The following is a 27,741-nucleotide window of genomic DNA, read 5'->3' as shown; positions in this document are numbered from 1 at the left end:
GGACTAGAAACAAATCAGTGCAAGTTCTCTTATTGCACCGGAGTGGGAGTCGAGTGTGTTTAAAGGCACAACCACAGGAGGCTTACTCCAAACAAAGCTAGGCTAAGAACCCCAGCGATTCACAGCAGCTGTAATTTATTCACCTTTGCAGGGCATTGCAGGGCAGGCATTTGTAACAGAAAATGTTTGTTCTGTGTCCACAGTTCCATCCTGAAACATTGCAAGTCAAATGTGCTTGCTGCTCATTAGTATTTTGTCTAGCTCAGCTGCTTCACTAGTGGGGCTGTGAACTACAAGCTATGTATTCCCTAGAGCAGTTGACCTGATCCAGATTCAAGGGTTTTCGGGGACTGCTTAAAAACATTTCCAAGCACGCCTTTATTCGCAGCAGCAATAAGCAAGTGGATCTTACGAAGTTCGAGGCCAGCATGTTCCAGCAAGTCATAGTGAGTTCCAGGCTCGGCAAGGCTAAATACTGAGACCTTACCTTTAAAAAAAAATTATTTTTTATTTTTTTATTTACCAGAAGGGTAGTTAGCCAGATCTCACTAAAAACAATGTGGTTCAGCTTTAGTTCATAGAAGACATCTTAACGAGAGGACCGCGATTTGCGCGACGAGTTTTGAGCCTCGGCGCTTGCCTTCCTCCCTCCCGCGGCGGAGCGGGACGCGCGTGCGCCCTGAGTCCTCAGAGGCGGCTCCGCGGCGCCGGTAGACAACGCGGCGGCTTCTCTTTCCGAGCCCAGTCGCGAGCTGCCGCCACCATGAGTCGCAACTACAACGATGAGCTGCAGTTCTTGGACAAGATCAATAAAAACTGCTGGAGGATCAAGAAGGGCTTCGTGCCCAACATGCAGGTGAGCGGGGCCGCGGCCTTCGGGGCTGCGGGCCGCGCTGCCGCCGCGAACCGGCTTCCTCCGCCCCGCGCCCGCCGGGCCGACCCCCGCAGGGGCCGCGTCTCCCTCCCCGGCTCGCGCCGCCTGTCCCCGCGCGACAGGTCCGCACACGCGTGTTTGCCCCACGCACCGTCTTCCGAGATACTGCGGTCTTCTCCAAGGTGGCACTGTTAGCCTGCAACTCCGTTCCCCTTGAGTCACGGTAGTCACGTAGATAACGTTTACAGGCGGGATTCCCCAGACTTTAACTGGCTTTTAATATAGCGACAAGCGGCAAGATTCGGCCTCTTACTATGCTCCTCGCGAAGGGCCCCTAGGACTCGTCTGTACGTACCCATCTGGGAAGACAGCCCTGACTCCATGTCCAGTCCCCTTCTTTTTCTCTGCCTGGATGATGTGTTTCAGCTGAAGTTTTGGGAGCAGGAGACCAGGGGCTGAAACCCTGGGCCTGCCCTCTCTGTGTCCATGGGCGTTTGTGCTCTTGGCTTCCGTTAAAGTAGAGGAAGAAAACACTTGTAAGGTTTTGACACGTGTGTTAAGTGACTCAATCCCTTAAGTGCCATGCGAATGCAATAAAAGTTTGCCGTCCTTTGTCTTGGTAAAAAGTTTCTGTTAGGCCTTGCATGGTAGCTCAGGCCTGTAATCCCAGCACTGGAGGCTGAGGGTGGAAGTTCCTATTAGCGGATACTACTGTGTCAGCGGACAGTCTAGGATACATACGAGGCCAGCCAGAGCAACTTAAGAAAGACTCTCTCAAAAATCACAAAATTTCCTTTTAGCCATTCCTTTAACTTGACACTAGGCAAAACTTATCAAATGTCTTTGAGCCCCACATCACTTGGCAAGATACTGGAAAGAAAAAGTCTGCAGCAAAAAACAATGGTATTTTCCCTTTATTTTTTTGGGGGGAGGATAAGTTGGTTAGTAGATTCACTTGCTAATTTTTTATTTGACACATGAAGATTATACATTATTTAGGACCATGTGGTGTTTTTTATAATGTGTAAGTTACAAAATAGCAAAATCATAATAGACGTACCTCCTCAGAAATTTGTGAGCACGGAAGTAGCAGGTTGAATGTCCCTATCTTAAATGTTCATAACCAGAGGTGTTGTAGATTTTTGAGTTTTTCTGATTTGGAGATAGTTGCTGAGATTTCACTGGTTGAACATTCCTAATTTGAACCCAGATCTGAAATACTCTAAAATCTTTTAGTTTATGATTGAAAGTTCTTCTCTTATAAGAAGTAATGTGGGAGTTTGATGCAGAGTAATGCAATATAAACACTACATGTAGTACATAATTCTGCCCACTGCACCTGTACTTGATGGGTTTAGACGATGTTTTTGTTTTCTTTGCCTTTCTTTTGTATCAGGTTGAAGGAGTATTTTATGTGAATGATGCTCTGGAAAAATTGATGTTTGAGGAATTAAGGAATGCCTGTCGAGGTGGTGGTAAGTACACTAGAGATTCCATATGGTAAGGGAAAGCCTCCCCTGTGCCCTGAATAAAGAACTTAACCAGTGTAAAATACTTTTAAGGAATGATCAAGACTTGAATCCAAGCACCTATTTATTTGTGGTCACATGTTAAACATGCTGCTGTGTAAAGGATTTGGAGCTGTTCTCACATAACCACAGTAGTAGCCAGTGCTGCTGTTGGTCCTGCACTCACTATGTGTCAGGTACTCCATATTGACTGTCTGTGCCATGTTAGTAATAACTAAAAAGGAAGGTGTTATCTGTCTTTTGTAGACGTGCAAATTCAGTGAGCTAAAGTGACTTTTTTCATATTTTTATTTTATGTGCATTGATGTTTTGCTTGCATGTATGTCTGTAACGGTGTCGGAATCCCTGGAGTTACAGACAGTTGGGAGCTGACACGTGGGGGCTGGGAATTGAACCTGAGTCCTCTGGAAGAGCAGTCAGTGTTCTTAACTGCTGAGCCATCTCTCCAGCCCCAGCTTAAGTGACTTTTAATTTGTCCTTGGTCACAACTTCATGGTGACAGAGCCAGAATTCAAATCTGAGTGCCTGATTTTAAAACCAGTACTCTGTTTTATGTGTGTGTGTACTTCTTGGATACATTTATTAATGCCACATTGTAAGTGGTACTTAGATAAGTATATAGCAGTGATGTGCCATGTTACCATCTAACACAGATTGCTTAAAATTAGCCAACAAGATTATCTTGAGTGGACTCAGGGAGTGATTAATGATGGCCATGGGTAGGCGAAGGACTGGAACTGGAGTCTTTCAAAGCTTTACTTTTATCAGCACTCCTGATTTTTTAAAGGGTGAAGGTAATTAACCCATTCCTACCCAATTTTCCTGGTAAACTTGGGTATAGTAGGCTTTCATGAAGACCCAAGCATTCTTAACAAGGATTTGAAGCCTTTCGATAGGACCCAAGCCAACTCTCGACTGGTGTACTAGCTTTAGTGGACGTCAGGATTGAGACCTATCTCACACGGCTACAGGACAGTTTAGTGCTGTAAAATGGTACTCTAAGTGATGGTAGACTAGAAGGCATCTTTTAGCCCTTTCCGTGTTTTAGATTAGCAAAAAAGTTCCTTTCTTCCCTCACTTGAATGTGTTCACTTGTATTAAGTGGCACTGCTAGAGGCGTTGGCTGTGATACGGCTCAATGAGGAAAGTGCCAGCTGTGTAAACATGAGGTGGGGGTCCCCAGTACCCATGAGAAGCCAGTGCCAGAGTACCTCTGTGGGAAGGAAGACAGGCAGATCTCCTGAGCCTGCTGGCTGGTCAGTCTAATAATTGAGGTCCAGACTCAGTGAGAGGCCCGGTCTCAAACAGTAAGGTGGAGGGCTAGAGAGATGACTCAATGGAAAGAGAGCTTGTTACACAGCCCTCACCACCTGGGTTCAGTTCCTCGAACCCATGTAAAGATAGGAGACTAGAATTGGCTCCGCAGAGCTGTCCTGTGACCTCTCTGTGCATGCACACACATCATACACACGGTGAGTAGATACAAATTTAAACTAACGTGGAGAGACATCGAGGAAGATACCTGATGCTGACCTGTGGCCTCCACATAACACACACGCACACATTTGCAAAAAAAGCAGCTGCTGGCAGTTGATGAAGCTGGACTTGCGGACTTGCGCTCCATCTGTCTGACTCTCAAGCCATTGTTCCGTTTCTCAGCTCTCCCCCTTGCCTTCTTTGTTTTCGGGTAACATCACTGCTGATTTGGGGTAGATTAGTTTGAGCCCCTAAAACTGGAGTTACAGATAGAGATGGTTGTGAGTGGCATGTGGGTGCTGAGACGCCAACCTGGGTCCTCTGCAAAAGCAGCCAGGGCTTGTAACCACTGAGCAGTCTCTCAAGGCCCACTGTCGATATTTTTAATAACTAGTGTGAGTTATTGCGAGAGTACATTTTACACTGGCAACATACAGGTTAATGGTTAATGTTTTCTATCCCTACTACATTTGCAAGCCAGCTTCTTGTGGTGTCCACAGAAGGCTGACGAGCATGTCTAGTTGTCCTTCCTGTGAATGTGCTTTCTTCTCGAAGTTCCCTCCCCTCTTTGATTTCAACCATCCTTCCCTACTCTGTAACCATAACCACTGCCCTTCATGTATGTAAGAAATGCTGGAAATTAAATGTGTCCTTTTTCTAAGACTGGGGGGTTTTGTTTGTTTGTTTGTTTTTCAGGTGTTGGTGGCTTCCTGCCAGCCATGAAGCAGATTGGCAATGTGGCAGCCCTGCCCGGGATTGTTCATGTGAGTCAGAGTCAGAACCTTAATCATTGATACTGTGTAAAGTTTGTTGAGTGAATGAAGGGCTCCACCTAATAGATGTTGGTGTCATTTAGACTGTGACCTTTGACTGTAGCAGTGACCCTTAGACGACAGGAAATAGGGTGGAAGTGGGTGGTGTGAATGGGCCTCCACTAGCCTGTCACTCAGGTTGCACCTTCGGAGGGGAGTGTGGAGAAGTGGGTCCATTTACCAGACTTTTATGAGGCTTCTTACTGCTAGTTAACAGTGCTGTGCGTTGTGGGTGGCATGGTGGTGATGAAATGATGTGGCTTATATATTTATGAGCTCACATTTCTAGTTGTCGCCATGTCCTCACCATATTTGACGGCTTTTCTGTCTGGCATACCACCCTTCACTTGACCCCAAATGTATGAAGTGTGCTGTATTAATGTTATCAGATAGATTTCGTTTGTGAAATTCCTCATGACTTTTATAGACCATGGCACAACTACAGTTTGCCAGTGACTTAAGACAGTTTAAAAAAGTAGCAGCACCTGTCCTTAGGGTGTGATCTCCAGCAGCCTGCTACTGTGAGGCTCTTCTGTTGACAGTCAGACTCTGGGGTTTTTTTTTGCTTGTTTTTTTTTTTGGTTTTTGGTTTTTGGAGACAGGGTTTCTCTGTGTAGCTTTGCGCCTTTTCCTGGAACTCACTTGGTAGCCCAGGCTGGCCTCGAACTCACAGAGATCCGCCTGGCTCTGCCTCCCGAGTGCTGGGATTAGACAGTCAGACTCTGAAAAGATGTCCTTGGCTGTATTCAGCATTGTGAACAGGAGTCCGTAGACAAGTAGCCCACTAATAGAGACTCAGAGTCAAGGACGGGTCCATCAGACAGCCACAGGGCAGAGTGGAACAGCTGTGATTCATGTCTCGTTCTTTTCCAGCGGTCTATTGGACTTCCTGATGTCCACTCGGGCTATGGGTTTGCCATAGGGAACATGGCTGCCTTTGATATGAATGACCCTGAAGCAGTGGTCTCCCCAGGTAAGCTGCTGTTACAGTGTGACTTCTCTCTGTATTGTGTGGCCTTTCTGAGACAGAGTGGATTAGTGTGCACTTCTCAGTCTCATCATGGTCAGTGATTTCTTTTTTCCTACATTAAAGCTAGTTATGGACAATTGGGCTATTAAAATTTTAGTCAAACCACTTATGAAAACTTTGGGGACTTTTATCAGATGCCAGACAATATCAGACATTGGTTACAAAAGAAACATTTCTCTGGCAAAATTTCTCTTGGTGACTCAGTTACTGCATAGGCGGCAAATGTGTCTAATGTCACCACTGAGCATTACTGGGAGGAGTGAATGAATTCAGCTAGACTCAGTACTGCCTCACATCATTTCTTGTTTTAACACAAATATTTTTAGGTTAATGTATAGGAGTAAGGGCTTCATCAAGGCATGGTCACACATTTGTTTTTATTCATTCCCCTCCCCAGCTCCCCTCCCTCACTCCTCAGCTGCTTCCCTTTCTTCCCCATGTTAGTCCTCTGTCATCTCAGTCTGCTTCCCTCATTCCCACCTCCCTTAAGATCTCTTCCTCCTCTCTCGTGATCCCTTTTCTAGCTTTATGAGCTACATAATTTTAAATTTAGATTCCACATAAGAAAGAAAACATTGGGTATTTGTCTTTCTGAGTCTGGCTTATTCTGCTTAACAGTAATTTCCAGTTGCATCCATTTCGCTGCAAATATTACTTTCTTTATGGCTGAATAAAAGTATTGTACTTGTACTACGTTTTCTGTATACATTATATACTAGCTGTTGTGACTAGTGCCACTATAACGATGGGTACACAGGTATCTCTGGGTGCGTTCACCTGGAGTCTTTCAGGTGTAAGCCCAAGAGTTAGAGCTGGGCCACCTAGTGGTTCCATGTTCAGGAACTCCCATAGTGGTGGCACAAGTTTATATTCTCACCTGTAGTGAATAAGGGTTCCTTTTTCCCCACATTGTCACCAGCATCTGCTGCTGTTTCCTTGATGATAGTCATTTAGTAGGTAAGGTGGAATCTCACCGTAATCTGTTTTTACACATTCACCTCTAGTTATAGATCACCTTCTGTATATCCATCCATCTGTGATTATCATTGAAAACCTTCCTCAGCAGAAGGAGCGGTTTTGCTTTCCAAGAGTCTAAATGACAAATGGAAGCTTTGACTCATCTTCAGGTCCCGCCTCTGGCAATGGTGGACTAGGCCTTCACTGTAAGAAAGATTGGGCAGTTTCAAACAGAATTAAAGACATGGTGGAAGGCACAGGAGCACCACTGGATGTTGAGATGGAAGGGAAGAGGAAGCAAAGATCCAGATATGTGAGCCTCCCGATTAGAGATGCTTCCCTGTCCAACGTCAGGGCCTTGACATTGGAATCCCGCTTACGGCTTAGCTTGTCATCCGTGTTGTAAATGTGTACACTGGAGACGTGCATTTCATGCTTGCTTCAGCAGCACACAGACTAAAATTGGAGCATACAGAGAAGATTAATTAGCATGGCCCCTGCACCAGGATGACACGCAGATTCATGAAGCATTCTGTATTTAAGAAGAAAAGAAGTGTGTATTCTATAATACGAACACACACACCAAGTATCACATTTGTTAGCTGGATTGTTCAGATCATCAGTATTCAGACTGACATTTGCCATTACCTTAAGAGATCACAAAAAAAAAACATTAAAGATTGAGAATGTTAGGGGTGCATGAAGATGGCTCAGTGAACAGGGTACTTGCCGCACAAATAGAAGGACCTAAGTTCAGATCCTCAGCACCTAATAAAAACTAGGCATGGTGGTGTACATCTGTAACCTCAGTGCCGGGAGATAGACAGATCCTGGGGTCTCACTGGCTACTAGTCTTTCTGATACAGTTTCAGATTCATCGAGAGACCCTGTTTCAGAAAATAAGGTAGAGAGCAATGGAGGCCTTTGGGTACTGGCTTCCACATGTGCACTCCTGGGTGGATGCACACCTGTGTATACCATAAACAAAAAAGGATGATGTTGAGGAAAGGACATACACACTGTTGGTGAGACTGGATTGATGAAACCATTATAGAGAACAGACCATGGAAATTCTTTTTAAAAAATTAAAAAATAGGGGCTGTAGAGATGGCTCCGTGGTTAAGAGCACTTGCTGCTCTTCCAGAGGACCTTGGTTCAATTCCCACCACCCAAATGACAGCTCACAGCTATTGGTAACTGCAGTTCCAGGGGATCTTGTAGCTAGAGTTTTCCTGCCTGGCCCACAGTCAGGACAAATCTCTCTCACCTGCCAGTCCCACAGCCGCTCAGACCCAACCAAGTAAACACAGAGACTTATATTGCTTACAAACTGTATGGCCGTGGCAGGCTTCTTGCTTACTGTTCTTACAGCTTAAATTAATCCATTTCTATAAATCTATACCTTGCCACGTGTCTCGTGGCTTACCGGCATCTTCATATGCTGTTTCTCATCGTGGCGGCTGGCACTGTCCCTGACTCAGCCTTCCACTTCCCAGCTTTATTCTCCTCCTTGTCCTGCCCACAGTTCCTCCTGCCTGACTACTGGCCAATCAGTGTTTTATTTGCCAACCAATCAGAGCAACACATTTGCCACACAGAACATCCCACAGCAGGATCTGACACCCTCACACAGACATAAGCAAAACACCATTGCACATGAAATAAAAATGAATACATTTTTTTCAAAACTTAAAAAATAAAATTTCATATGATTTAGCCATGCCACTTTTGAGTGTTTGTCTAGAGGAACCAAAATTATTATTTCAAAAAGGTATCAGCATTTGTGTGTTACTGTAGTATTTATTCACAATAGCCAGGCCATGAAACAACCCAAATGTTGGTTGAGAGATGAGGAGATAGAGGCAATGAGAGTGAAATATTATTCAGCTTGAAGAAAGGAGATCCTGATCATCTGCTACAGCATGGTCAAAATAATCTAGACAGAGAGGACAAATGCCACAGTCCACTCACATAGAGAAGGAGGTGGAGAGTGCTGATTTGGAAGATGTTGTTTAAAGGATTTAGATTGTAGTTTAAGATGAATTACAGTCCTGGAGACTTAATGTACAGAAACAGTAACATACTTGAAATCTATGTGCTTGAAATCTTCTGAGACATCAGGTCTTGAGTTTTCTTCCCAGGGAAAAGAGGAGTAATTGTGTGAGTGATGAATATGTTAACTAGCTTAATTGTAGTGGTTGATGGTACATGCATATACTTAATTTAAAAGTTGTTCTTCGTCAGTCATCTCAATAAAACTGGGAGACATAGTTTTCAGAATACTTAGATATAAAAATTTTCAATTAACTGGTGTCTTAGTTAGGGTTTTATTGCTGTGAAGAGACACCGTGACCATAACAACTCTTATAAAGGAAAACAATTTACCTGGGGCTGGCTTATAGTTTCAGAGATTTAGCCCATTATTATCATGGCAAGAAGCATGGCAGCATGCAGGCAGGTACATGGAGGAGGAGCTGAGAGTTCTACATCTTGATCCACAGACAGCAGAAGGAGACTGTGTGCCATGCTAGGTGTAGCTTGAGCATGTAAGGATTGAAAGTCTTGCCTCCACAGTGACACCCTCCTCCAATAAGGCCACACCTCCTAACAGTACCATTACCTATGGGCCAAGCATTCAAACACATGAGTCTATGGGGACTATTCCTATTTAGATCACCACAATTGGTAATCCCGTTTTTGTATGTAGATATACTATAGCCTTAAATGCACAAATTAGGAAGGGAGGGCTGAAATAATCTTTTGTTTTAATTTCATTTATTTAATGTGTATGGATATTTTGCCTGCGTGTATGTCTGTGCACATGGGTGTTCCCGGTACCTGGGGAAGGCCAGAAGAGGACACAACATATCGCTTGGGACTGAGGTAGTTGTGACCTACCTTGTGGGTGTTGGGGATCAAACTGGGTCCTCTGGAAGAACAGGCATTGCTCTAACCACTTAGCCATCTCTCTGCCTCCTGAAATAGCTTTAAAAGATGGAGAAAGTACAACTAAGATTCACAAAAGGCAAAACATTGGAAATTGTTAGAAAAAAAATGAAGATGTGCAGCAGGAAAGGCTGACTGGGAAGACTAACAGAGTTCATCAACCTCTGATGTGGGACAGAAACGGAGGCATGTTACTCCTATTGTCTGTCTGCCTTATTCCCCACTGTTGGTGAAATACCATAGTGTGTGTGTTACTTGCGTTATTTCAGTGTGGGCAGAGTTGACTCAGTAGAGAACCGCTTTGATAGCTACATTAAACCCGCTTGTCTTTGAAAGAATGCCCATCCTTTTGACTCCATATTAATAGTAAGGAACTTCAAGTATTGCTCTGATGGTCCAGTTATTTTGCCAATATTTGACTTAATTTCTGTGTATTGTAGGTGGTGTCGGATTTGACATTAACTGTGGTGTCCGCTTGCTAAGAACCAATTTAGATGAGAGTGATGTGCAGCCTGTGAAGGAACAACTTGCCCAAGCTATGTTTGACCACATTCCTGTTGGGGTAGGATCAAAAGGTGTCATCCCGATGAACGCCAAGTAAGAGCACAGGACTCTGGTAATTGCACAGGGAGAGGGAGACCATGTGGCTTAGCTTTGCTTCCAGTTTAGACACTTACTGTCACTTCTGAGGAAGTGCAGGTGACGTACAGCTGTAGTCCAGCCTCTCGGGCCTGTCATGGTAGGATCATTTTAACCCAGGAGTTCAAAGCCATCCTGGACAACATATACGACGCTGTGTCTGAAATTTAAGAAGAAAAAGCATGCAGCCAGAAAGATGACTTTAGTTAAGAGTACTAGCTGCTCTCCTAGAAACCCAGGGTTCGATTCCCAGCACCTTCATGGCAGCTCACAGCCATCTGTGACTCCAGTGCCAGGGTATCTGACACCTTGTTCTGACCTCTATGGGTACTTCATGTACATGGTGCACAGACATGTTGGGGTAAAACTCGCACATACATAAAAATTAAGATAAGGAAAAGCAGCCCTTGATGTAGGACATGTTTAGAATAATGGCCCTTTGTAAGCACAGGCCCTGTGCCTGACTTCACCCAGATGGTGACCACTGCTGGAGGAAAGCACACTAAGGGAAGGAAGCAAAGGAAACTAAGCTTGGTAAGTGGAGTCGGGCTTCAGACTGAGGATCTCTCCTTTCAGACAGGCTGTGTTCGCAGTACTGCTCAGTGAACCCACTCATCTGCAGTCCTCTTTCTGAGTGATGGTACTGCAGGTGTGCTTTGTTTAGCTAAGTAGTGCCACAGTACAAGGCTCCAGTGTCCCTGTCTCTTGGGGACCTATTGACAGTGCCATACTGCTCGTGTAAAATGGTGCACCTTACACGAGGCAGGGTCTTCTCTGCCCTCAGGCCTGCCGTGTGACCAGGCTGGCCTGCGCTCGTGGTCCCTCGCCACAGTCCCCCAGTGCTAGGACTGCAGGTGCACACCACCACACCTGGACCAAATGCTGTGCTCATCAAGAGTTAGAGGTGTTCCTTTGACGTCTGCAGTGTGGGAACTGCAGGTTTGGATGCATACGTTAGTGCAGAAATGCTTTTAGCTGTTATCTGCCACACTCTCTTCCACCAAAACAATAAATGAAAGAGAAACACTTGAGGGAAAGTTAGTTTAGAAGATGCTTATTCTTGGTTTTCCTGTGACCCATGTCACCCCACTATGAAAAGCATCGTTACAAATATTTCAGGTAACATTTTGTCCTAATTCATTGTGTTTGTAAAGGATTGTCATCTAGGGTAGTGGGGAACAAAATTATCCTTTCTTGCTGTGTGAGAAGCCTGCCCCTTGGGTGATGGTGGAGCATCACATGTTCCTATGCTCTTTGAGATGTGTTTCTTCCTACCTTTTGATTGTCCTCTGCTATGAAACTCTCACTAAGCATTTAATGTTTGTGCCCTTCGGCTTCAAAGTGCAGGTGCAGTAAAGCCACACAGTGCTTTGGTGAAAATAAACCTTAAAATGTAACCTGTGGTACTTGAGGACATTCAGATACTTTCATTATTTGGCTGTTTTTTTTCATAAATTATTAATAAAGACATAATAAAGTACAGGTAAACAGTAATATCTGATTAAGATTACAGCTTTTCTTTGGCTATTTAATTGTCCCCTTACGGAATTTAGAATCTGAGAAGCAAATGAAATATAAAAGAAAATAATAATAATTGAAAAATACATCCAAGGGGTTGATGATAGACCTTGGTTGGTAGAGTGCTTGCCTAGTGCCTACGGTGCATGGACACTGAGCGTGGTGGTACATGCTCTGTCCTCGTTGGGAGACAGAGACTGGATTTTCTGAGGTTAAGGCCATCTTTGGCCACATAGTGAGTTCAAGGCCAGCCTGAACTACATGAGAACCTTATTAAGTACATTTACATTAAGACCATGTAATGTCAGATGGATCTGTAACCATGTTTATGACACTATCTCCATTTTAAATAGTAATTGTTTATGTGACTACATTCCTCAAACACAACAAAACAAAAAACTAGAGAGCATAAACTCTAAACAAAGCCGGTACACAGGAAATAGTAATTGTCACATGTTCCGATGCTCTTTGAGATGTGTTTCTTCCTACCTTTTGATTGTCCTCTGCTATGAAATGACCTGTCTTTCCTTACTCACCCCCAGAGACTTGGAGGAGGCATTGGAGATGGGTGTGGACTGGTCTCTGAGAGAAGGCTACGCCTGGGCTGAAGACAAGGAGCACTGTGAGGAGTATGGAAGGATGCTGCAAGCTGACCCCAATAAGGTCTCACCCAGGGCAAAAAAAAGAGGCCTTCCTCAGGTAACTCACTTTGCAGGATCAACATGTTTCTTTAGCTTTTATCAAGGGAAGAAATCTGTATCTTCTACTTAACAAAAAGTATAGCCTTGGGGTTTTTTTTTTTTTATAATACATCAAAAAGATTGTTTGCTTATGCATCATTTTTCTGAAAAGTTATGCAGAGCTTGCAGATATTCATAAAAGATGGTTACAAGTGGATAGGAGAAAAATGGGATATTACAAAGTATACCAAAATTTAGATTTAAAATTTTTTTTTGAAAAGACCATAGGGGCCTGGAGAGATGGCTCAAAGGTTAAGAGCACCGACTGCTCTTCCAGAGGTCCTGAGTTCAATTCCCAGCAACCACATGGTGGCTCACAACCATCTGTAGTGAGCTCTGGTGCCCTCTTCTGTATACATAATTGTGGTGGTGTTGTGTTCCCCAAAATATTGTGCACCCTAATAAACTTGTCTGGGGTCAAAGACAGAAAAGCCACTAGATACAGAGGCTAGAAAATGGTGGCACTCACGCCTTTAATCCTAGCATGGATTTCCAGAGGCAGAAATCCATCTGGGATCTCTGTGAGTTCAAGGCCACATTGGAAACAGCCAGACATGGTGACACACACCTTTAATCCCAGAAAGCGAGCCTTTAATCCCAAGGAGTGAGGCAGAAAGCAGAAAGATATATAAGGCGTGAGGACCAGAAACTAGAAGCATTTTGCTGGTTAAGCATTTGGCTGGTTAAGCATTTGGCTGGTTAAGCTTTTAGCTGGTTAAGCTTCAGGCAGTAGTTTAGCTGAGACCCATTCTGGATGAGGCCTCCAGTCTGAGGAAACGAAATCAGCTGAGGATCCGACGAGGTGAGGTGGCTGTGGCTTGTTCTGTCTCTGATCTTCCAGTATTCACCCCAGTAACTGGCCTCAGGTTTGATTTTATTAATAAGAACTTTTTAAGATTCATGCTACACATAATAAATAAATAAATCTGAAAGAAAGAAAGAAAGAAAGAAAGAAAGAAAGAAAGAAAGAAAGAAAGAAAGAAAGAGAAAGAAAGAAAGGAAAGACCATAGGATAGTGAGATGGTTTGGTGGTGGAGGCACAAGCCTCACAGCCCAAGTTCAATCTCCAGAACTCCCTTAAAGGTGGAAGGGAAGAACTGACTCCCAAGGATGTTCTCTGGCCTCTGCATACCTGCTGCGCACATATGCCCCCACACATCGTACAGACGAGCAGTGGTAGTAAAGCGCTCTCTTTGATTTGGTGGATGTTTTTGATGCCTAACATGAAAAATGATGTATCATAAATCATTTCAGCCTGGGGCTTACCTGAGAATAAGCATTCTTTTTAGAATTTGACCCTTCTTGGTGGTACTTAAAACTTCTGTAAGTCATTAATGGCTTGGGGCTTTTGGCTTTTATGAGCACTTAAAGCATATGGTATTCTAGCCTCCAGAGCAGTCCACATTATTTTTGGAACATGTAGTAATAAGAATTTCTAAGGCTTAGAATGTTTTTGTTACTTGAGACACTGTATGGTTATTTTGTTGTTGGCTTGATTTTACCTATTTGCTTTTTAAATATATGTTTGTTTGTTTGTTTTTTTAAACTAGAATAGAAACCATTTAACCAAACATTCTTACATTTACAGTTGGGGACCCTGGGAGCAGGCAACCACTATGCAGAAATCCAGGTTGTAGATGAGATTTTCAATGAGTATGCCGCTAAGAAAATGGGCATCGACCATAAGGGACAGGTGTGTGTGATGATCCACAGTGGAAGCAGAGGCTTGGGCCACCAAGTAGCCACAGGTATATTCTAGACCTAATTTTTTACTTGGAACCAAATGTATGTTTTGTGAGGAACAAGACAAGAGAGTTGATTAAGCCATGAAAATACATTGTATGGTTTTTAACTTGTGTCTTGCTTCACTTATGACCCTAAACTAATAACTTCATTGGACTTTCTCATCTGAAAAAAATAATATATACAAGCATTTAACTGCATGTGGCACTTAGGAAGCACTTGGTAATGCTAGCTCTATTTAGCACTGTATTCACTGTCAGAGCTTAGTGCTTGGACTATGGAGTTTAAGTAGATACTCATTCAGTGAGCCTGTAGTACTCAGTGAAGTTAGGGAATTTGGTAGATCAGATTCTAAAATAGGTACTTGACCTCACTCTTTGGATAAGTCCAAAGATCATGTCCATCAAGAAGAAGAAGGGGGTTGGAGAAAGAGATCAGTTAGTAAAGTGTGAGGTAAGCCTAATGACCTAAGTTCAGTCCCTCCAACACAGAAAATATGCTAGGCGTGGTGGTGCACACTTGTAATCACAGTGTTGGGGAGGCAGAGACAGGCAAATGCGTGGAACTCCCTGGCCAACCAGCGTAGCCTGATTGTCAAGCTTTGGGCCAATAAGGGACCTTGTCGCCTCCCCCCCCCCCAAAAAAAAAAAGAGGCAAAAAAAAAACCCAGTGACACCCAAGGAACAACACTGAAGGTTGACCACTGGCATCCACATGAACACTCATCCAAACCCCCACCACTACCACCAAAGTCAAAAAGTAGTAGTTGGCCGGGCGGTGGTGGCGCACGCCTTTAATCCCAGCACTCGGGAGGCAGAGCCAGGCGGATCTCTGTGAGTTCGAGGCCAGCCTGGGCTACCAAGTGAGTCCCAGGAAAGGCGCAAAGCTACACAGAGAAACCCTGTCTCGAAAAACCAAAAAAAAAAAAAAAAAAGTAGTAGTTGATAAAATATTATAAGAAAAGAAACATAAATATAATGTGTTTAAAAGAATATTCAGAGATAGCTTCATAGACAGTCGTCAAGCTCGTCCCTGGGATTTGAGTGGTAACACGTAGAGGACGTTAAAGACCAAAGCAAGGAGCAGGGAAATAGGCGTCTGAATGACCTGCAGTGTTGTTGGTTGTTTTTTACTCTTTAGCTCTTTTGGGGGCCCACACATGGAAATTATAAACATCAAATTTCATCTTACAGTTTACCTTTATGTTTGTATCTTATCCTCTAAGAATCAATCATTTGTGCCAGCCTGATCCTTTAGTTTAATCTAGCAGATATTTATGAGCACTGACTGGGACTTTGGGGTTGAGTATTTCTCTGCATTTAATAGTAAGGCACTAAAAGTGATGTTTAAGACGTGTTCCACATACTGTGATCTCATTCAAGAAGCTGAGCAAGAGCACAGCTTGAAGTGGTCTGTACAATGTAGTTAGTTTGAAGACAAATGGGTTACAAAGTGAGACCCTGTCTTAAAAAAAAATAAACAACTATTTCAAAACCATGATGGTAACAAAATATATGCTGTTTTCATGTTGGGAAGGGAGTAACTAAAGCCATGTTGCAATTAGTTATACACATCCCATTTCAGGTTTCTAGAGGCAGATGTTATCTGTATGTCTCACAAACGTATGTCACCATACTCAGAAGATTCTCAATAAATATCTTTTATGAAAAATTCATTTAACGACATTATTTATATATGTGTCTATGTGCCTGCTTGTCTGTATGTATACAATGTGCATACAGTGCCCATGGAGGCCAGAAGAGGGTTCATAGCCCCTGGAACTGGAGTTACAGTTAGTTGTGAGCCAACCTGTGGGTACTGAGAACTGAACCCAGGTCTTCTGCAAGAGCAACCAGTGCTCTTTACTGCTGAGCCATCTTTTCAGCCCCAAATATATGTTGACTGAGCAAATAGATGAACTTAGAAGCACACTTAGGGTTTTGTTTTGAATTTGAATGTTCACTGTCTTCCTACAGTAAGTCTGAATGGTTTAAGAGAAGCCTCCCCGGGTTGACCTAAGGCTCTGTTGTTCCAGATGCACTGGTAGCTATGGAAAAGGCCATGAAGCGAGACAAGATTATAGTCAATGACCGGCAGTTGGCTTGTGCTCGAATTGCATCCCCAGAGGGGCAAGACTATTTAAAGGGAATGGCTGCAGCTGGAAACTATGCCTGGGTTAACCGTTCTTCTATGACCTTCTTAACCCGTCAGGTAAAGTAAAATTGCGCTCTTGAGTCAATCAGGAAGTTACGCATGTTTGGTTTTAGAAATTTGTACTCTGGGGCTGGAGAGATGGCTCAGAGGTTAAGAGCACTGGCTGTTCTTCCAAAGGTCCTGAGTTCAATTCCCAGCAACCACATGGTGGCTCACAATCATCTGTAATGAGATCTGGCGCCCTCTTCTGGCCTGCAGGGATACATGCAGACAGAACACTGTATACATAATAAATAAATAAATTTAAAAAAAAAAAAAAAAAAAGAAATTTGTACTCTGGATACTAGAGAAGTGTCTTAAGGTTTTGGTGTCTTGGGCCAGGAGAGTATCAGGCAGGCCTGGAAAATAAGAAAAGAGATCCAGAGTGACCCTCAGTTTGTCTTGAGCCGCAGCAAGAATGCAAATGCTGTTCTCTGTGGTTGAGAAGGCTGGGGAAGAAGTGTCTCTGCAGGCAAGATCCAGAGCAACCTTTCTGCCTGAGGCAGAATTTGTGACAAGCAGTGTGGTCTCCAGGGCAGTTTCTATACTTCATATGAAGATGAGTGACTGCTGTTTTTTAATTCTGAAGCCCCCCCACTCACTTCAGGAATTCACTAGCTGAAAACAATAAAATATGTTCTCAAGAGCTAGAGCTGGCTGCTTGTAATGGAAGCTTTCCCTCTAGGCTTTTGCCAAAGTCTTCAACACAACCCCTGACGACCTGGACCTGCATGTGATTTATGATGTTTCTCACAATATCGCCAAAGTGGAGCAGCATGTGGTAGATGGGAAGGAGCGGACGCTGTTGGTGCACAGGAAGGGGTCCACCCGCGCTTTCCCGCCTCACCACCCACTCATCGCTGTTGACTACCAGGTATGTAACCCTGCATTTGTGTTTGGCAGTGAAGTCACGATCTAGAGAACTCTAGATATAGAGTCAGTTGAGCAGGAAAGCAGCAAGTGTGTGAAGAAAAAACCCGTCACTCGTGACAACAGCAGTGGTTCCCAGTCTGCACCAGTGATGTCCATCCCATAGCGAGTGCTGTCTTGGTGCTCCCATTAGGTTTACTCCCCTGAGCTCAATTATGGCCTAAAAGTTTTTGGAAGGCAGGACAAAGGTTAGACTGCAGTGTTTCTTAACCTTATACAGTTTTGCAGATGAGAAAACGGAAGTCCAGAAAGGACGGCAGATGCCTTGCCATGGATAAAAAATCCTAACACTACTTCCCTCCAATTTGAGAGTTTTCTATACTATGTTCAGTCTGTTGTAGGCCCTTACATCATCCTTCTCTTCCTTTTCCCCAGAAGCCAAAAAATGAAGTAATTCCTTATATAGTTGTAAGAGCATTGAGTTTAGAGGTTTGTTTCTTCTAAAATTCTACAACACAAGAAGAAATTTCAGGCATTAAAAAGCATGTACTTTCCAAAATTTATTGTTTGGTTTTGTGTACCCTCAGCTCACTGGACAGCCAGTGCTTATTGGTGGCACCATGGGGACATGTAGTTACGTTCTGACTGGCACTGAACAAGGCATGACTGAGACCTTTGGAACAACCTGTCATGGGGCGGTAAGGAGATGAAAACTTGCTTAGAAATTTTCTCTTCATTTTAACTGTTGTTGGGCATTTTGACAGGTAAACACCTGATTAAGTTTAGCAAAATTGAGGTTTGAGTGTGTCATGACTACTTCTGCAAATGATTCCCCAGGATAACTGTTTAGTGAGCTAACTGAAGTCACCTAGAATCTCAGGAAGGACTTTGTAGGAGCAAGTCCATCCTCATCAGCTAGTCCAGAAAATCCAAACTGGACACTTAGCAAGTCCTGAGTTTATTACAGCTGGCTTGTAAGTGATAACTAACTTACAATGTGATGGACCACATTGAACTCATGGCCCTTTTCAGTGACCCACTGGATCTACTCATTTGCTTAATCTGTTCCTGTCTCTTGGATAGTTCACTCCAGATTTGCAAGTCAGAGCCTGTTGGTTTCAGTGCATTACCTCACATCTTCTGAGCCACCTACCAGTGAACTGTCTGTAGAGAGCCAGGTACTTTAGGTATTTTAGGCTTTGGGGGCTATACCTTCTACCACAGTGCAGGTGTGCCATTATAGGACAAGAAGAGCCATAGTGCTGTGAAAAGAGCCATTGCTGTGTTTCAGAAAAATTTTACTTACAAAAAGAGGTGCCTGACTAACATTTATATTGAAGTACTAGTTAGTGGTACTTAGAAGCATACAAAATAAATCTTTAAATATGAAATGCTATAGGTAGAAATTTATTTTCAAAGAGTGTGATGAGGCTTCTTAATAAAAGGTATATGATATAAGGTTTAAGTAGCAGAGATGGGTGTGTGTGTGTGTGTTCCAAAGTCTAATGTTGGTTGTCTTCCTCTATCACTCTCCACCTTTGAGATAGGGTTTCTCACTGAACCGGGGGCTCACTGATGGCTAGACTGGCTAGCAAGCCTTTGGGATCCTCCTGTCTGCCTCCCCAGTGCTGATCTGACAGGCATATATAGCCATCCTAGCTTTTATCTGGGTGCTCGAGAGCCAACCTCAGGTTTTATGTTTGCCTGGCAAGTGCTTTATCTGTGGAACCATCTTCCTAGACCGGGTGGTTTCATTTGTTTTTAAGCTTTTCGTACTTTATTTTTTTCTTTGGTGTGTGTGGGTATGCCAGGAGCGGCGTGATGTGACATGGCATGTGGGTGGAAGTCAGGACATTTCTGTGGCAGTTGGGTCTCTCCTTCCATGGTATGGGTTCTGGGAATCAAACTCACTCAGGTCGTCAGGTTTGGCAGCAAGCACCTTTTACCCACCTCACCATCTCGATGACCTGTCCTGATGGTCGGTTTTTTGTTTGTTTGTTTTAAACTTTTTTTTAGTGTAAGATAAAAGAAAAATCAAGCCTTGTATAGTAATATGTGCCTGTAATCCTAGCCACTCATGAGGCTGATAAAGGAGAAGTGCAAGTTCAGGGCCTGCTGGGCATTGTAAGCAGAATAGCAAGGCTTAGCTCACAAGTGAACAAATAAGGCAGGTGAGATGTTCAGTGGGTAAAGGTACTTGCTGCAAGCCTAATGGCCCTCATTCCACGGAGACCTCACACTGTGATCCCAGCATTCCTAACAGCAAGATGGGCAGCGGAGATCAGAGGTTTCCCAGAAGCTCCACACAGAATTCACAGCAGCAGAAACAAGAGCCTCGCCTCACCCAGGTGAAGGAGAGCCCACTTCGGAAAGTTGTCTTCTGGCCCCACACACCTGCCATGGCTTTTACACATATGTGCTCATGTGCACACACGCTAACAATAAGGGGAAATGAATGATTACATAGTAGGATGTGATAATGGTAAGAATTTAAATAATCAAGGAAAACACATACAATCCAAGGGCTTAAATAATGACTGGAGTCAAAGTTTTAGTTCAAAATTTATAAATTGAGTTCACTCCTGTCCCTCGATCCTTTCTCCTTCTAGGGTCGTGCGTTGTCCCGAGCAAAGTCTCGCCGTAATTTAGATTTCCAAGACGTCTTAGACAAACTGGCAGATATGGGAATTGCAATCCGTGTTGCTTCTCCCAAGCTGGTTATGGAAGAGGTGAGTGAAGTCCTGATAAATATTTAACCTGGAGGCTGTTAAGATTTATGCCAGTGGACAGAGACAGGGCTTTTGGGTATTTCTTACAGAAATGACTTGAAGTTTTTCACGACTTCAGTTTGGATGTTTGGGGTTTTTATTTTGTTTTGAGAATCTGTTCACGAGTATAATATGTTTTTATCATGCCCACTCTATACCACCCTGCACTTCCTCCTCGTCCCTCCCCACCACGCCCATGGAGACAGTCGCACTCTGTAGTCCAGAGTGGCCAACTCTAGCCGACTCTGGCCTTGAACCCTCAGCCTCCTAAGGGCTGGGATTACAGATGTAATCCTGGCTTCTATTTTGGTTTATCTTATTTTGATCTTATATTGTCCTTTGTTTGGAGACGTAATTGCAAGCTAAGTCTATAAGGATGATTTTTACTATTCATATAGTTCTGTCTACATTATAACGTTTAAAAGTAGGTTAAGAGGACCAGCAAGGTGGTTCAGTACTGTGACCTGAGTTTAATCCCCAGGTCCTCTGTGGTTGAAGGAGAAAGAAACCTTGTTCCTTCAAATTGTCTCCAACCTCCTCGTGTGCAGTGTGGCTTGTGTACACACACAGACAGTACAATTTAATTGTAAAAATTCAGAAGTAATAAATAGAAATCGTTTTTAAGATGTGTATTTAGTTATTAAGTTTGCAGTGTTCTGCCTGCACGTACGTACACCTGCATGCCAGAAAAGGCAGCAGCTCTCATTGTAGATGGCGGTGAGGCACCGTCTGAGCCCTCTCTCCAGCCCAGAAGTAGTGAAGATGACCCATTGTTAACCTTGATTGTGCACGGTAGTATACTTACATTTCAGTTTAGGAGCAAATTTGAAAAAGGAGAGAGACATATTTAGAGAGACAGTTTTTGTTTAATTCCCAGAGAAGAAGAATTGTGTTTAAATGATCTGCATGAACTTAAGAGAAGACCAGTCATCCAACACCTCCCTTCATTTTTTTCTTATTTTTTTTCCCCACCACGTGTCCCTGATGCTGTTTTTGAGTTTTGTTTTTGTTGTTGTTGTTGTTTTGTTTTGTTTTTGAGACAGTTTCTCTCTGTAGCTTTGATGCCTTTCCTGGATCTCACTCTGTAGACCAGGCTGGCCTCAAACTCACAGAGATCCACCTGTCTCTGCCTCCTGAGTGCTGAGGTTAAAGGTGTGCGCCACCGCCGCCCGGTCCTGATGCTGTTCTTTGAAGCTGAAGTTGTTGAACTTTATTGTCCTTTTAAGTGCAGCTCCTTATCAAGTTCTTGGTGTCATTCTTTAGTCAGTGCTACCAGATGAGCATCGTAGCTTCTGGCCATAGTGGACTTTATATAGCTTCCCTCTTTTGCTGCTATAAATTAATTTGTGATAGGTGTATTCATTCTTGAAGCTTTTAATGATTAGAAGTCTAAAGTAGAATTACTGAGTTGATCAAGCCTTATTTTTGTGATAATTTATACTTGTTCTTAAGAGTAACACATTTGGTGGGATGGCTCAGTGGGGAAGAGCACTTACTGCTCTTTCAGAGGACCTGGGTTCAGTTCCCAGCACCCACATGGTTTCTCAGATCCATTCATAACCCGAGTTTAATTAACTCTGCCCTCTTCTAGCCTGTGCAGGCACCAGACAAACATAAAATGTACAAAATACTCCTACACATAAAATAAATAAGCCTAAAATAACCACCACAACTCAAAAATAGAAACTTTAAAGGATGGGGAAAACGCTAAGGAAACAACCACCAGCATTCAGCCAGCCAGAGATGGCCACTGCTTTTCTGTTTTACGTGCCTCATAGCTTTGTTCATCCCTTGTGGTCCTACTTATTAGACATCTGTTCTGGGTGCTAAGGAAGACACAGTGGAAAAAACTAATATAATCCCTTCCCATGGAACTTAACAGATTAAAAATCAGTGTATTAATAACGCTGCAAATGCTATCAAGAAAAGGAAACGCGGAAAGGGTGTAAGGAATGACTGGGAGGGATGCAATTTTAAGTAGGGTAACCAGGGACGGCTTTGATGTGGTACTACTTGAGTGTGGGCCTGAAGGGACCCAGTTGGCATGAGGGCAATACATGCAAAGCTCCTGAGCTGTACAGAACAACGTGGGGCAAGCACAAGCGAGGAGATGACACCAGACCTGGACAGGCAGCAGATCGTTTGAGCTGTGTATCCCCCACCCCAGCCTAGCCTTTGCTTTACAGAAGAACTTTTGCTTTTACTCAGAGTGAAATGGGAAGACAGTGGAGGATTTTGAGTGAAGAATGTGTTGATCTGACTAGTGTGACTACTGATGAGAAGAGAGGGAGGACTGATGGTGTAGAAAAGATGAGGTGGATTAACAACTCGAGCTCGGTGTCTTTGAGATGAGAGCAGCTGGGGCCAAAGTGCATCTCAGTGATGGTGTGTTCCCGGTGGAAGTGCCTGGCTGTGCAGGGGTGCACCTCAGTGGTGGTGTGTTCCCGGTGGAAGTGCCTGGCTGTGCAGGGGTGCACCTCAGTGGTGGTGTGTTTCCAGTGGAAGTGCCTGGCTGTGCAGGGGTGCACCTCAGTGGTGGTGTGTTTCCAGTGGAAGTGCCTGGCTGTGCAGGGGTGCACCTCAGTGGTGGTGTGTTTCCAGTGGAAGTGCCTGGCCGTGCAGGGGTGCACCTCAGTGGTGGTGTGTTTCCAGTGGAAGTGCCTGGCTGTGCAGGGGTGCACCTCAGTGGTGGTGTGTTTCCAGTGGAAGCACCTGGCTGTTCAGGGGTGCACCTCAGTGGTGGTGTGTTTCCAGTGGAAGCACCTGGCTGTGCAGGGGTGCACCTCAGTGGTGGTGTGTTTCCAGTGGAAGCACCTGGCTGTGCAGGGATGCACCTCAGTGATGGTGTGTTTCCAGTGGAAGTGCCTGGCTGTGCAGGGGTGCACCTCAGTGATGGTGTGTTTCCAGTGGAAGTGCCTGGCTGTGCAGGGGTGCACCTCAGTGATGGTGTGTTTCCAGTGGAAGTGCCTGGCTGTGCAGTGGTGGCACCTCAGTGATGGTGTGTTTCCAGTGGAAGCGCCTGGCTGTGCAGGGGTGCACCTCAGTGGTGGTGTGTTTCCAGTGGAAGTGCCTGGCTGTGCAGGGGTGCACCTCAGTGATGGTGTGTTTCCAGTGGAAGTGCCTGGCTGTGCAGGGGTGCACCTCAGTGATGGTGTGTTTCCAGTGGAAGTGCCTGGCTGTGCAGTGGTGGACCTCAGTGGTGGTGTGTTTCCAGTGGAAGTGCCTGGCTGTGCAGGGGTGCACCTCAGTGGTGGTGTGTTTCCAGTGGAAGTGCCTGGCTGTGCAGGGGTGCACCTCAGTGATGGTGTGTTTCCAGTGGAAGTGCCTGGCTGTGCAGGGGTGCACCTCAGTGATGGTGTGTTTCCAGTGGAAGTGCCTGGCTGTGCAGGGGTGCACCTCAGTGATGGTGTGTTTCCAGTGGAAGCGCCTGGCTGTGCAGGGGTGCACCTCAGTGGTGGTGTGTTTCTAGTGGAAGCGCCTGGCCGTGCAGGGGTGGCACAGTGCAGGCACTCTCCTTAGTACAGTGCAGAGAAAGAGAGGCAAGTTATTTAGGGTGGTTCACTAGTAGGGATGGTAGGGCCCATGTGGTTGGCACAAAGATTGTTGCCATGGAGAGCAGGAAGGAGCAGGAGCCCAAAGTGCACTTGTAGAAGAGTTGTGATCTCGGGGCACCAAGCTGCAGAGTGGTGGAGGTATACAGAGCCATGGCTGCCACTGGCAGTACAGAAAGAAGGCGCTTGCAAGTGAAGAGGCTTCACTGGATAATGGCATTATTCGGAATCATTGCAAGAGAGTACTAGGGGGTCGGAGCTAGATGTCTGTCTCCTAGGTCATCTTGGGAAATGAGTCACGTGCTAGCTGATAACTGAGTTGAGAGTTTGTGGGTGGTCTAAATATGACTGCAAGATTTAAAACTGGTAGTTTGGGGAAGGGAAGAAAGAGTGGAAATACCTATGAATATCAAGGGGGACTCCTGTTCCATTCTAGGCCCAGTCACATGACCCAGTTTGAGAGGAAAAAAAAAACACCTGCTTTGGAAGGTTGGAGGCAAAAACTGCGCTAGGGAAGAAGATGCAGGATTAGTCACAGCAAGGTGGACGAGGAGGGTTCTGCTGGAGAGTCACTGGACGGTGGTCCCAGAGGCCCCAGTGACAACAGTTGAGCAGTGGAAAGGGGAGCTGCAGGAGAAGAGCACACAGCCCAGTCAGGGTCTGGGCTGCCTGCCCCGTGTTAGCAAGCATAGATTAGCAATGGTTGTAGAAAGTGGGTGTGTATAGGACAGGGGGTTTGTGTATGTACACAGCCACACACACTTGCATTTGTTTAGATAGACACAAATCTCTGGTGAAGAGAAAGTTACTCATACACATTCATTTAGGAACTTTAATAGCTGCTGAAATAGAGAAATAGTTTTGTTCATATTACTAGTCTGTCATTTGGAGCATTTCCTTCCGGCAGATTGGTGTGTGCACTTGAAGTGTGTTTACCACTCTGTTTTTCTTTTTAATTAGTGTATGTAGTGTGTGTGCACGAGTATCTGTGCCAAGGCATGTGTGAGGGCCAGAAGACAGTTGAGTGGAGTCAGTTCTCTCCCACTTACATGTATTCCAGGGATGAAAGTCGGGTCACCAGGCTGAGCCATCTCACTGGCCCCTGCTTTTAATCTTACAAATAATATATGTTCTGGAGAAATTGTTAGAAAATGTAGGACCACTTGTTTATCTCACACTCCTTACCAGCATTGAGTTTGTTCTTTTTTTTTTTTTTTTTTTTTTTTTTTGGTTTTTCGAGACAGGGTTTCTCTGTGTAGCTTTGCGCCTTTCCTGGAACTCACTTGGTAGCCCAGGCTGGCCTCGAACTCACAGAGATCCGCCTGGCTCTGCCTCCCGAGTGCTGGGATTAAAGGCGTGCGCCACCACCGCCCGGCTTGTTCATATTTTTAACCTTTGCTAACTTAATGGGCAAAAATATCCCCTGAGTATTTCTTGTAATTTCAAGTAAAGCTTACTGTTTTGAAAGATTTCCTGTTGGTGGGTTTTACAGTGTTCAATTCCTTCCCTGTAGGCTCCAGAGTCCTATAAGAATGTGACAGACGTTGTGAACACCTGCCATGATGCCGGGATCAGCAAGAAGGCCATCAAACTGAGACCAATCGCTGTCATTAAAGGATAGAGCCAAGAGCAGCAGAGCCTCTGAAGTGCCCATGGACTGAAACTCCTAAGACATCAGACTCCAGAGCTGTCGTGCACAGCTTTGACTAGTAGGGAGGCTGCTGTTCCAGGAGCCAGGCTTGTAGAATAGCCTTCCAGGAGACATGTCTCCATCTGCAGCAGGGCAAATGGGCCTCTTCCTCTTCTGTCCCACAGGTTTTTGGGAAAATCTACTGGGGTGTAGGGAAGGGTCAAGAAATTGCCTTACTCAGAGTGGACTTCTTTACACCAAGCTGTTTCTAGCCCAGTAGGTATCATGAACAATGTTCTATTAAATATGGTTTGTGAATGTTTCCTTTCTTCTCTTACTGGGCCAGTTTGTGTCCACTCATCTGTGGACCTCCTCTACACCCAGCAAACCCTTAGATTCCCTTCTCTCACGGAGAGCACCAAGCACCCGAGGTGTTGTAATCAGGTGCTAGATAAGTGCATAGTGGGGTATGTTGAGGAGGACATCGGGTGTGCTGGGAACAGGGCTCAAAGAGAAAGCAGCTTTCCACCGCCTCCTGTCCTGCTTATCCTAAATACAAGGCAGAGTACCTGCAGCATGGTGTCAGCGGACTCACGACCGCTCTGAGTAGTGCTTTGCACAGTGACAGCAAAGAGCCCCCATGTGACACCACGTTCTCATCTTTGTTTAATTACTATCAAAACATTAAATGACCACAGCTGGTGATAATAGCAGTTGCTTTGTGTTGATGTCTTCAGTCATCTTGTGAGATTTTGTGTTGTTGATGGTGACCTCTTAAAGAAGCATTCCACTGTGGCAGGGAAGGCCTGTCAGCAGGCTCTGGAGGCAGCCTGTCGCATTGCACTTGATTCAGGAAGCAGAGACGAATTCTGGTACCCAGCTCATGCTTTTCATTCAGCCCCCAGTGCATGGAACGGAACCGTCCACATTCAGGGTGGGTCTTCCCACCTCAACCCAATCTAGAAACTCCCTCAGACATGCTCGAGAGGTTTGTGTCCTGGATGATTCTAGATCCTGTCAGGTTGGCCATGCTAATGGTCTCGGTGAAGGCTGTGCATTTTCAGTCGGGCACTTTGGTGTATATACATGGTTGGGAGGTCAGAGGACAACTTGCAGAAGTTGATCTCCTTTCTATGTGGGTTCTGGGGATCAAACTCAGGCTGCCCAGCTTGGCAGCAAGTGCCTTACCCACTGAGCCGTCTGGCCAGCTCTAGTGTCATCTTTGATTCCTGCCTCTCCCCGACCTTTACAAGTCTTGTCAGTTCTAATTCCTGCGCATCTCTAGTCCTCCCCTCTTCATTTAGATACTTATCAGCTCAAAATACAGCAGCCACGGGCATCCTTTTCTCTTGTGATAACTGAACTGTTGCTTTTAGAGAATTAACAGCCCTCCATCCCCTCTCTCAGTTTGTATGTGTGAGCTAACACGCAGGCTCAGACCAGAACACCCAGACCATTACTTCTTCCAGTTTCTGACTAAGGAAGTAGCACATGATAATTAAAGATGATCCTGGAAGTTCTCTTTTGCTCAAGAGCAAGGTGACATCTGTTGTTCCCCATCTGTCCCATCTCTGAACCTGACATTTTTATTATTAACTACCAGTAAGATCAGCACCCAACATTTCCTCAGCACTTAATAAGTAGGAGGCCTTTATGAGCCAGTGTTCTTGGGCCATAGATGAGTGAGCTGGCTCAGAGAGGCCAAGTAACTTGCCCAAAGACATGTAAGAAGGGTAGGAGTTGAGTTTCTATGGTTTGGGTAAGTGCCTTTAAAAAGTCCTCAGCTTGGTGCCATTGGGAATTAGACAGTGGTACCTAGGGGCTAAGCAGTTAAGATGACTTCTCTTCCAGAAGACCCAGGTTCCATTCCCAGCACCCACATGGTCACAACTGTCTGTTACTCCAATCCCAGGGGATCTAACACCTGACCTCCATGGCTGTTGCACACACATGGTGCCAGACATTCATGCAAGCAAACACTCGTATACACACACACACTCAAAGAGGCAGTACCTAGTGAGATGCCTTACATCCTTGTGTACCCTCCATGGGGTCTGTGACACCCCAGCACCTTACTCTTTCTTTTTGCTTCCTGGCTTCCATGAAGTGAGCAGCTTCCTTTCCCCTGTGTTTCCATGATGTACTGCTTCCCACAAACCCAAAAGCAATGGGTTTAATGGTCAAATTAGCCTTTTCCTCTAAGGTAGGCCTGATCATGCACACCTGTAATCCCAGTGCTTGAGAAGTAGAGGCAGGAGGATCAGGAGTTCAAGACCATCCTTGGCCACACTGTAAGTTTGAGGTCAGCCTTAGGTATGTGAGACCCTCTGAAAGTTTCTTGATTATCTCAAGTATTTTGTTACAGGAATACAAAACTAACTCAGACTACTGAAGCCTCACAAAAGTACACCGTGATGCTTCTAATTTCATAATAGTCACTATGTTAGAACACTATTTTATTTAAT

General features: G+C 44.7%; 1 protein-coding gene, 1 non-coding gene and 1 pseudogene across 2 annotated transcripts; 2 read left to right on the top strand and 1 right to left on the bottom strand.

The window, feature by feature from the left end:
• Positions 1 to 676: 676 nt before the first annotated feature.
• Positions 677 to 25,989, top strand: Rtcb (RNA 2',3'-cyclic phosphate and 5'-OH ligase). The gene is made up of 12 exons (XM_052752951.1): positions 677 to 856; positions 2,271 to 2,349; positions 4,576 to 4,643; positions 5,565 to 5,664; positions 10,065 to 10,221; positions 12,324 to 12,480; positions 14,110 to 14,269; positions 16,300 to 16,475; positions 17,143 to 17,331; positions 17,915 to 18,025; positions 19,937 to 20,056; positions 25,160 to 25,989. The coding sequence occupies exons 1-12, from the start codon at positions 764 to 766 to the stop codon at positions 25,265 to 25,267; spliced, it is 1,518 nt and encodes a 505-aa protein (XP_052608911.1). The 5' UTR covers positions 677 to 763; the 3' UTR covers positions 25,268 to 25,989.
• Positions 2,366 to 4,498, bottom strand: LOC128119984 (ATP synthase subunit ATP5MJ, mitochondrial-like; annotated as a pseudogene).
• On the top strand, positions 7,115 to 7,220 carry LOC128120128 (U6 spliceosomal RNA). Its single transcript, XR_008221778.1, has one exon. It is a non-coding gene; the product is annotated as a U6 spliceosomal RNA (small nuclear RNA).
• Positions 25,990 to 27,741: the final 1,752 nt, after the last annotated feature.

The sequence above is a fragment of the Peromyscus californicus genome, unplaced genomic scaffold (genome assembly GCF_007827085.1).
Source record: "Peromyscus californicus insignis strain IS unplaced genomic scaffold, ASM782708v3 Scaffold_24__1_contigs__length_46423439, whole genome shotgun sequence".
Lineage (NCBI taxonomy): Eukaryota > Metazoa > Chordata > Mammalia > Rodentia > Cricetidae > Peromyscus > Peromyscus californicus.
Note: the sequence above shows the minus strand (reverse complement) of the source record. Positions and strands in the feature narration are given on the sequence as shown.

Bases quoted from the DNA above. Each gene is read 5' to 3' on its own strand.
- Rtcb (XM_052752951.1), top strand. From the start codon at position 764: ATGAGTCGCAACTACAACGATGAGCTGCAGTTCTTGGACAAGATCAAT. The intron at 10,222-12,323 runs GTAAGAGCACAG...ACTCACCCCCAG, and splicing joins GTCATCCCGATGAACGCCAA to AGACTTGGAGGAGGCATTGG. The intron at 16,476-17,142 runs GTAAAGTAAAAT...CTTTCCCTCTAG, and splicing joins TGACCTTCTTAACCCGTCAG to GCTTTTGCCAAAGTCTTCAA.